The 11409-nt window shown below is 38.8% G+C and overlaps 1 protein-coding gene across 1 annotated transcript in view; it reads left to right on the top strand.

Annotated features, from left to right (window-relative positions):
• Window positions 1-11409, top strand: part of ptprt (protein tyrosine phosphatase receptor type T) — a 307757-nt gene that overhangs the window by 155296 nt on the left and 141052 nt on the right. Inside the window, exon 12 of the mRNA XM_035662487.1 lies at window positions 10345-10546. Within this exon, the coding sequence (XP_035518380.1) occupies window positions 10345-10546 (202 nt within the window). The remainder of the gene's footprint in view (window positions 1-10344; window positions 10547-11409) is intronic.

Genomic DNA, 11409 nt, shown 5'->3' with positions numbered 1-11409 from the left:
TAACATTCATAGGTATGTTTTTATTAGTTTATAATCACCTGGATGTTGTTTTCATTACCATTTTTATAAATTCAAAAAATAATAAATTCAGCAGGTTGTTAACTATTGACACAAGTGGTATTCAGTTAGTTGTAATCTGCAACTCCATCAATTAAATATTACAGTGGTCCTTTAAATCAATTATTAAAGTTAATCTTTGTCAATAAACTAAGTAAAATAATATTATTTAGGCTAGTTCTTTTCTATTTCTGATTATTATGAATTATATGTTTTTTATATTCTATATCACATTGAGCTGTCAGTGAGATTTATGGGAAAAGAATATTTATTTTTACTTACATGTACCCTCTTACTAGTATAGTTAAACACATTTGTTATAATGTGCTATATAATCAGTGCAGTTTGGATCTGCAGCTGTCATTATGATTTATTTTCTATTTTTTTTCTTGAGGTGGTGATATTATAAAAAATCTTCAATTGTGTAATAGTGTTAATTAATTGTTGTTTCTAAAACAATAAACAAAACTCACAGCCACAACATATCTATAAACAATAAAGAATGTGCGTATAAAAAGAAATAAATGAGCAGCAGTGAGTGCAGGTCTCATCTGAACACACTGCCAGTCAAAGAGAAGAGGATTATACACCTAGACACAGACACACATACAGGGTCACACAGAGGGGTAAATAGTCATGGAGGATTATCCATCTAGACCCCCACCCCTGCTTTCTGTCTCTTCCACACACACACACACACACACACACACAGGATTATGCACATTGCTCTAATCTCTAAAGCACTACAACTTCCTGTCCTGTAGCCAACCAGGGCTCTGCTCCCATCTCTCTGGCCAATCACATGTCCTGTGAGAACCCTAGAGGCCAACAACTACAAACCATCTTTGTAGCAGGCAGTTACGCCTCCCCTGACATCTTTACCTGTCAGATCTTAATTTTCATCTTCTAATATTTTCATTTCTCCCTTATTACCTCAGTGCTGAGGCCAGATCTACCTCTTCTGTTTTTATTTGTTTGTTTCTCTCCTTTATTGCCCTAGTACAGCCTAGTTTGCTTCTGTTGAGTTTATTACATCCGCCAGGGAGGTTATGTTTGCGGATTAAGGAAAATCTACTTGAACCTTGGTGGAAGTATGGGCCAAGAAATAACCCATTCTTTTCTATTATACATAGAGTATTATACCAACAAATTGTGGCAAATCTAGTCTCTCCCCGGCCCTTAATTTACTCCTTATTTTTGTTCCCTGTTAAAAACACTATAAAAGTTAGTTTTCAAGGAATAAGAAAAAATGAGACTTAACGAAACCCAAAGCAGAAAAAGGATGAACAAAAACTAGATTGTGTCTATTTTCCTTACTTACTGTAAGTTGCTGATATGTGGAGAATGAGAGCCACAACATACAAAACACATTTCACAGTAAACTCATAAATCACTGCCAATCTGTGGTGAATAGCTTGTCAGCAAATGATTTTTAATGTAGGAGTGAGAGCAGAAGAAGCATGTGTGGCCTATATTAGCATCTAGAGGGAGAGTGCTCTTTCTGTCACTCGTCTTAACTCAGCTGGCAGGAAGTTGCCGTGTGGCTGTCAAACAAGCGTCACCGGGATGCAGATTCAGGCCGTTTCCCTTCAAACTGTCACCACCGGCTGATCTTCTGGAGTGATTTTAATGCTCCATCTCTGATCACCTCTTCCAGGGTGAACCGAGTTTCTGCTCTTTGATACTTTTGTGGTGGGGGTGGTATTTATTTTGATGTGAACTTTAGTCGCAGCGGGCTGCCAAAGCAGACAAATGACAGGATACAAGAGCTCTCCAAAGCTCAAATCTCTTATATCCTGTCATTTGTTGGATTTTATATTCCCAGTACTCGTCGTTTCTCCCTTTTGCCTCTGTACTGCTGAGTGAGCAGCCTGATTAAGCGATTGAGGCCTTTGTCAGTGATTAACAGCCTGGCTGTTTATGAAGCTAGATTATTGTTGGTCTACTGCTCGTCTCTCTTTCTCCCTTTTTCCTTTTCCATCTCTCTCTCGTGTATATTTATCTCAGCGAGAACAATTCTACGGCTTGGAAATGTTATCATGCTATATTTAGTGCTCAGCTTGCCCTGTCCTTCTGTCTGTCTGTTTCCCACTTCTGTTTGCTTATCAAGAGTCGATGAGAACAATTGAAGCAGCACGGCCATGGAATATTATTGGACTATTGTCTATTGCTATTTCTTTCTCCGGTTTGCTCATCTAGTTGGGAACAATGGAAATGTGGGATGAGGAACAAATCCAAAGATCTCAGTTATCTAGTATTCACATGTGCGTCTGCATGCGTGTTGGCTTTTATTTAGGGATTTTTGCATCTACATACATCTTCGGATTGGTATGTCTTGTACCAATGTGTGTGCGCACCTTGGTATTAGAATTTGTGTTTGTGTGTGTGTTTGCCTTTCTATTCGTAGTGACCCAGAATGTCTTGACATTTTAAAGCCGGGAAGCAGGAGAACAGTCTGTCCCAAATGGAAACTTCTAAAAACAGACATGCTGGAACTTAAAACAATAGGTGCCTACTAAGTTACAGAGCGAGGCAGGAGGTGCTAGGATACATGGTGAGGGAAGGAGAGTACAGAGAAGTTTTATTCAGGTTTTATATATTGCAACTACTCAGTTGGAAGGCAGGGTTGCAGGTGTCGAGGTGCAACGAGATAGATAGAGGATTATATGCCTTGACACAGTTTGTAGAGAGAGTTTGAGGGCAGGACTGGGGATGTCAACATCCAGTGAAAAGCACTATTATTTTATTTTGCATGTTGGAACTTTAGAAAATATATTTTGAAAATCTTCTTTTTTACGCATTAGAGGGCAGGATAGGTCGTATAAAACAGTCTCTTTTCATATTGGAGACAGTTTCTAATGAGCAGGACAGGAAGTGTCAAAATATAGTTGCAGAGTGGATTTGAGATGGCAGGATTTTCCCTTCTTTGTTATTCATGTCTTCAACAAACCTCTTTAGGTGCATTCAGAGGCAGGATGGTAGTTGTCAAGCCATGGGGAAAGACAGGTGTTGTTTTTACGTATCTTAGACTGCAGCTTATGTTGGTATTAACACAGTTGTTGCATTGACAGCTACCACAAATGAGTATAATTACACACTTGCCATACAGATGATGATCTTGACATCGTCTATAAGAGGTCAAAAAAGGTAGAAAGCAAAAGAAAATCTGAGCTGCAATTATCTGTACATTTCTATTTTCTATTAACAGATTTTAAGAAGAACAACAAAAGGCTGATTCTGCTGCGTGAGTACAATGCGGGCCTGTTGCCCCCCTTATGAACCGGAAATCCTGGCAGACCATCAGACACTCACGCTTCATTTTAGAGCATCAGTTCAGGGAATGAAACACCTAAATACGCAGTTTTCTGTCTTTCATGGACCACAAGAGTGAAGAGCTGATTTTATTTCTGTTAATGTTGCTTCAAATATGATCATGCTGAATGGTGCTCTCACTCTCCAATGCGTAATTTGGATCATTTTGGGGTTGGTTAATGCATTTTAAGACAAACCACATTTAAATAGAATCACCTTAATCTTATGAACATATCTTTGTATGTCCAAAAAAGGAACAAGAATGTGTGTATTCATTTTACAGAAATGCATGGGGAAGATCCTTGCATACCAATTTGAGTAGCATTTCCACTTCAGACAATGGATCCTCAGTTTAGAACAGAGCAAATGAAACAAAGGTTATATGAGAGTCAGAGCGAGACAGAAAAGATTAAACAGAAAGGTCAGAAAAAGGTAGCATGCTGCCCATAAAAATCCAGAGTTAGAAACCACCATTGATGTGGAAAACTGCAGTGTAGATGAAATGGATGATGTTTTACAGTCCCAACCCCTGCAATAGAAAGTTATAGGCAGTAGGTGAACCAACCTTATTCTTTTATACTGCTTTACTAATCTGCTTTGGTTGACAGCGTCTATTAAATGTTAAAAAAGTGTAGAGGTAGTAAACAAATTGAAACTTTACTCAAGTGAATGGTGGCAAAATAAACCAGAAATAACAAACACCTCACAAAGCTCCTTCTTAATTTAACATGACAGAGAATAGCAAGACTGAAATAGTGAGGAATGAAGCTACTGCATATTTTCTAATAAAACAAACATGAGCACAGAGAATAAAAAATGGAAAATGACAAAACTGAATTGAAATAGCATTTCTACAGCACCGATCCCATGACGGCGCCTCGTAAACATTGTTTATTCCCATAAAACTTGGCTGGAGCTCAAAACAGTGCAGCCCAGCAGGTCGCACACACACACTGCAGCTGTGGTGTGTTTGATGAAGAGAGCTGCGAGGTAAAAGGTATGGCTTCTAATGCTAACCAGCATCAATCTCCTGTATGGACAAACACACATGTGGGCACACACATTAAAGGGCGCACAAACACCTGCAAGGGTACAAGGTTTCTACCAACGCTATCTCATAAGGCAGCTTTTATCATGGGTTTATACGATTTTTTATAACTTTAGTTTAGTTTATTAGGTTGTAAAAAATGCCTTTGCCTCATCTTTCACCATGACACCTACTTTCAAAAGTCATTAGTAATTACATTTGGGAAGATGTCTTCAATAAAGGTTTTTGTTGTGCATGTTAATAAGTTGTTAAAAAAAAAAACACAAGCCAGAGATTTTTCACATCCTGATAAACCTAAAGTTATTCTTATTAATTGCTTATAACGGATCTAGAAAGCATTTGTAAATGATTTATTAACTATTCATTTAGCTCTCAGTTATAACTTATAAACCTGGATATAAAAGGTGTGATACCCTGGTTATCGTCTCTGTCGTAGCATCTCTCATCTGTTCATGCCTCTCTTTCCCCATATCCTTTCTTTTTCCTTCCCTTCCTCTTTCACACGTCTCTCTTTCTCACCGTTTCTCTCTCTCGTGTTCTTTCTCTTCCTCTTTCCCTCCACCTTCCACCTCTATCCTTGCTTTACCTCTCTCACTTTCTTAATCTTACTCGCTAATTCAATCACACGCACATACTCACACATGCACCCTTCCCTCCGGTGAGTTATCCCTCACAGACGCACACTCTATTACCCAAGATGCACTGCCCTGCTGCACGCCTGCCTTTTCATTGGTCAATAAAACAACCTGAGCTTTATGGCTCCACCGATTCCAAGTACATCAACTATAGAGAGGGAGACGAGAGAGAGGGAGTGAAAGGAGGGGTGACACAAAGGGAGAGAGGGTGGAAAAGAGCGAGTACACCTGAGGTTTATGAGCCAAACTCCTCCTTTTGAAAGAGAGAGAGAGGGAATGGGTGAGTATATTGTGTGGAGAGAAAATTGAGAAAATAGTGGAGAAGTAGAGAAGGGTGTCCAGAAAATATTTACCTCAGGGGAAAGGGCGATACAAGAGAGAAAAAGAGTCTATCACGTAATAAGGAAAGAGAGAGAAAGATGGTGGGTGAGATGAGAGCAGAGTCAGAGAGAGAGAGAGAGAGAGATCGTAAAGCCCATAAAAATATAGAGAGCCATTCATGACTTATAAAATAACAGCCATCGATGTGCAAACCAAAACTGCAGCGTAGATGAAATAGATTATATTTTATTGTTCCAGCCCCTAAGTCCCAGTCTGTATAAATAGCTATTGATTTAACATGTTTTATTCAGCCAGCCAGGCGAACTTTCAGGCCTGGGAGACGTCAGCCGCTTGTCGAATCCGAGGCTGCTGCCCTGCTGTGGGCTTTCTGCTGCATTTTAGTCCGCTGTCCTCTATTGGCTAAAGGTTTTGTCCCAGGTTCCTTAATCTGAGTGGCGTTTAGTTGTCTTTGTTGTACCAAGAGGGTTAAGTGCCGGAAAAAGTAGAGACAAAAACTTTCTTATTATTCTTTTTTGAGTGTAGTGGCAATGAAACAAAATGATAATAGAGGAAAACTGTGTGTAGGACTTAATTTAAACTCTGGACCACTCACTCACAGTTAGGTTCATTTAGGCCAGATGAGGGCAGTGCCATTCAAACAGACAGTGGACAATGTGAGTCTGACCTTAAATTCACAACAGAAGTGAGACATTAGTGCAACAGGAGAATCCATCCATTCAATTTATATTTAGTCTGACCTTCTGCCCTCTCTAAGAGCCATCACTGTCACATCATAGGAACTGCTTTCTTTTTGTCCAAAGCTACGTTGCTACGTTGCTACTTTACACATACATTGGGAGCAATTTAGAGGTTCTAAGTCTTGCTCAAGGACCGCCTGAGATACAGCTGCTCCAAATTCCAAGGAGAGGCACAGGAGAAAATGTTTCAAATGTGCCCATAAGAATAAAAAAAAAATTGTTTATTTATTGATTGCTTTATGTTATTTCTCCCACCCGCCATAGCTCTAAATGCCCATAGTGAAACTGAGAGCTTTGATCAATCATTATAGATTTTCTTCACATGTTCACATGCTAAAGAAAGTAGAGAAAATGGCAGCTGTTGTGAATTGCCCTTGAATCCTTTAACAAAACAGTACCTATGCTATCATTAATGGGTATTGTTGCACATTTTGAAATATCGTATTAGTACATTTACCGATAAGTTGTTTTATGCTCTGATAGTCTCCTCAATGCTCCCATGGCTCTATAATATATCTATGATTGGCTGCACACAGATCTGATGTAACCTTCCTTGCATTTATACATGAAACAACCAGAAATATCATCATTCCATGTTTTTCTCTATTATTTTTTCACCGTTTGAGTTTTGACTGGCGCTTTTTGCGCCCTCTTCTTTTGGTTTTCCAGCTGGAAAATTGGCTGGAAAAACTGCTTATCTCAATGAACCAACTCATACTTATCGCATAATGTTAGCGGATGGATTCAAGTATTTATTCGCATTTTCTTTTGGCGATTTACTTGAAATTCGGTTAAAATTAGCAATACATTTGAATGGGAACTCGGCTAGTGATACATTATAAATTATAACATACACGTCATCCAGGCCAACTAATGGAAATACCAGAGCAAGAGCTTATGAATATCAGGAGATACAGTATGTATCTTCTGTAATGAAAGCAACCTATTAACGCTCATTAAGCTCTTAATGTGGTCTTTACTGGAATTAATGCCATAAAACATATTACATCAAATCAGAAAAAATAAATTAGTCAATCTCAGATCACCCCAGAGTAGAATTATTCTTATTTAATTTATTTTGGTTTTCGGACTGCCGAAAAACATGAATCTAGCCTCTGAAAGAAACCTTGAATTTGAGTTTGCTGAACACTACCATCCCTTCAGGAAAAAGCCATATTTGGCGGATAAAGCAGTCTTTCTGGATCTACCTCCAGCTTTTGCAGTTTTTGCTTTCTTTTCTTCCGCCTTTCTCTCTCACACACAAACATACGCATCACACAGTCACACGTTCACACTTCACGAGTCCAGCCTGCAGGCCTATAGTCGAAGTGAGGTGCCCGGCTGTCAGTGCTTTTAAATTTGAGTCCGCTAATGGAGCGACGAGGGCCGCCTGACGTCCACGAGCGGACCGCTGCCTCACGCTACAAACTCACACACTTACAAACACAATTCACCTCCAGCCTCCGAGGTACCCTTTTTACACAACATCTATCTGCATCATTTGTTATCACTCTTGTTGTGTGTGCTCTCTCGCTTTGTCTTGTTTCCTCTTCAGACTCATTCTCAACCTCAGTTTGACTCTGGCTCTCTATTGTTTCTGCCTCTTTCATTTATTCTCTGTCTTAATTTTTCTCTTTCACTTTGACTTTCTTACAGTTGTTATCACTTACATTGCATTTTTTTCTGCATGTACTAAAAAGCATGTAATAAAACTGAGTATGAGCTACTCTCAACGTGAGATTAAAAACTATCATCCAGTTCTTTATTGGCATGCAAATCAAGAACAGTAATGCCAAAAGACATTTAAAAATAATCATAAGGATAATCAGTCTGTACATTAAATGAAGTCTCTCTCTGGAATCCGTCTCGTATCAGTGTGTTCTTGTGCAACCGTGTTTGTGTGTATCCTGGGCAGCATTTTTTCATTACAGCTCCGTGTCCCAGTATTTTTTTGCTCTGTCGCTCCACATCTCTCTCGTATTCTCCCGTGCTTATTGTTTCTCTCTGTCTCGCCTTCACTTTTACTCTCTAACTCTCAGTGTTCTGTAAGAATTTATTTCAAAGCAGCTTTATTGCAGAACGAGGAATAGAAGTGCCTGGAGTTTGTAACACATCAATACATATTTTGGTGTCACTGGGACTTTTTTTTTTTCCATGAGCTCCAGCTCACTTTCTAATTTAGTTTTGTTCTCTGTCTAATTCATTCTGACCAGAGTATAGTGTGACAGGAAACATGGGCAGATGGGAAATGGGGATCACATGCAAAAAAGCTCCCTGGCTGAATCCAAAATAGAGAGTTTATGGTTATTTGGTACCCATCTTAGACCACTGGTCCATTAGGACAGCTCTCTCTGCTGTTCATTTTCTCTCTCACACTTACAAATAATGAGCAATCAACAGATATGCTATCTTTGCAATGCATCTCTCTTTTTTTTATTCTCATGCTTTATGTTTATTTTACCCCATTTGTTTGTTTATAGCCTAGACTAACAGATTTTGGATTTGATTTGGTCTACAGGGTGCTCTCAGCTCTAGTATTTCTTGAATTTTATGGGGATGTGAGTTTGAGCTTTAGTTATATTTTCTCTTTTTGTAGCCATAGCTATGATGCGCCGCTCATTCTGGTGGGAAAGTTTTCCTCTGCGAATTCCTAGTTGGCAGTCAGCTAAACAGTGCTGCCCTTGCATGCTTTTGTCAAGAAATCAAACCCAGAAGACAAATGACGGGAAACATGGAAAACCATTCCAGGGGCTGTAGCCTTGCAAGTTGGAGAAACATTTTGTGTTGGCGGAGGAGATTCCGCTCCACAGAGTGCCCTCTGGTTCATTCATGTTGTCTCTTTTGTTCATTCACTGGTTCTCACCTTGCATCCGCACTTTATATATTGAGTATTTTCTTTTCTCACTTTGTGGCTGAAGGACAAACTGAAATGCTCTTAGAGACCCTGACACAGACACATATACTTGATGAAGTGCTGAAATGTGTTTAGGGTTGGATTGATATTAATGTGTTTTTTCCAAACCAGTCAATACTCTTTTGTACTGACTGTCATTCAAAATGACAGCTGTTCTCCAGTGTTCTGCCATGTGTGTTCGTGTGTGTGCACTCATTGACAGTTGTGCAGTGTGGAAACTTGCCAGTAGCAACATTACAACAGACATTGACAGTTCTTTTAACGGGGAAACTATTGAAGTGCTTCTGCCACTTTAGTGGCCATTGGTCAATTTGCTCAATTTGTTCCAGTCTCAAAGTAGAGATCATGTGGAGAAACACAGACCTGTAGTAAAGAGCCAGAGTCACTTTAATTCCAAAATTGATGTGTATGCCGTTTAACAGACAATTTAGTAAGAGTTGATCGATGTGTTGGATTTGCTCTGATGTGACAGTGGAAGTGGTTGGGGGGGTCAAACTCTGAAACGTAATGTTTGTTTTGAAATGAAAATTGATGAATAGTTGCACAGAAAGATTTCAGTCTAATAAGAAAAATACATGGAGTGAGCAGTAACTTAGTCTTTAATTAGTAATCTGATTGGAACACCAGACATTTCGTTTAATTTTGAGTACTTTTCCTTTTGCAAAGATAAAAAAGCCACAATGATATAAATATGTTAAACTGAAGTTTTACTAATCTATATTTGTATATAAATGATTACTCAAATGAAATGGGTCACTGACAGGATTTTTTAGCATCTTTCAACTTATTGTTTTTGTTGATCCTCAACACTTTCATCACAGTTGGGATTTAGATTCAAATATTTTCTTCAAGAGATGGTCAAAGAAGAGCTAAACACAGATTTTATTCTTTGCAAAAACTAAATTGGATTACTTTAGAATCTTTCATAATTAAAGCAATGTTAATACAGATAGACAGTTATAGGCTATAATAATAATAGTATTTTTATAACCCTTGCAATAATAAGCTACTTTAGATGAAGTAATCAATGTTAAATCAAGAGCAACTAAGCTTTGCTAGTCTAAACTATAAGAACCGACAATCAAAAACAACCAAAGGAATTTAAGTTCAACTATCAACAATTTGTTTACTTTAAAGGAGTCACAATACTTCCAAATACATAAATGCTACAACTAGCTAAGCTAAGCAAAGCGTAACTGTGATTAATTTATCTGAACTGAGCCAAACTTAACAAAAGTAAATGACCAAACAGAGTAAAGCTGAAATGTTTAAAACTAAACATCTCCTGTCTGTCTCTAGATTACCTACAAGGCCCTGAGCTCCTTGGACCCCAGCGCCGATCTGACAACCCAGAGGGGACGGGTGTTCAAGCTGAGGAATGAGACCCATCACCTGTTCGTAGGCCTCTACCCAGGGACCACCTACTTCTTCACCCTCAAAGCCTCCACAAACAAGGGTTTCGGCCCACCTGTCACCACCCGCATCACCACCAAGATAGCAGGTAAAAATCATATTATTATTTTGCATTCATTTACTTTAGTTTCTGGTGACAATTGTTGGATCTCTGCTCTCAAAGACAGTGTGTCATACTCATGTGTATTATTATTATTATTATTATTATTATTATTATTATTACAATAATAGCAGGTAAAGAAGGCTTGTTTGTTGGCCAGTTGGTGGGTTGGCATGTCAGTCACTATCTCTATGAATGTGTCAGTCTGTGTTTTTGTTTGTGTCTTTGTTCGTCTGTCTGAGTGACCGTTTTCATATCTGACTTTTTCTCTCCATTTGTAACTCTCCTTTTATGTCGCGCCTCAGTTCATAGAAAATGTCACTGGAACCACAGAAAAGGAAAACAATCAACTTTTGTGGCAAGAACTATGAAATGCCCTCACATGTTAATGCATTTCTTTATTCTGAAACAAGAGGACTTCTCCATTCTTATTCCAACTGTTTTGTGAAGGGTGTTCTTTGTTGTTCAAATGACAGAGTGACTGATGCATCTCTTTGCCCTTTTCCTCTCTGACTCACCCATTCTGTCTCTCTCCAGCTTTACCTAACTCTCTCTCTGTCTCTCTGCTGTTTCCCATTCCCCTTCCCTTTCATATGTCAGGGTCTCAATCACTTTTTTCCCCCTCTCTGTCTCTGTTCTTTCTTTTCTCTCTTTTTTACCTTTCTCTAATAATCCCTTCCCAAATGGTATACCCGATTGTCTTAACTTCACCTAAAGGTAGCTGTGACCTTTAGCTATGTTTTTTTTATCTGTATATCTTTGGAGACACTCACTGTAGATGTGAACCAAAAGTGCAATCTTACAATCCCAAGTCCTTTTTATATTGAAGGCACAATGTGTGTGTGTGTGTG

The sequence above is a fragment of the Morone saxatilis genome, unplaced genomic scaffold (genome assembly GCF_004916995.1).
Source record: "Morone saxatilis isolate NCDOM2014 unplaced genomic scaffold, NCSU_SB_2.0 Contig18, whole genome shotgun sequence".
Classification (NCBI taxonomy): Eukaryota; Metazoa; Chordata; class Actinopteri; family Moronidae; genus Morone; species Morone saxatilis.
Note: the sequence above shows the minus strand (reverse complement) of the source record. Positions and strands in the feature narration are given on the sequence as shown.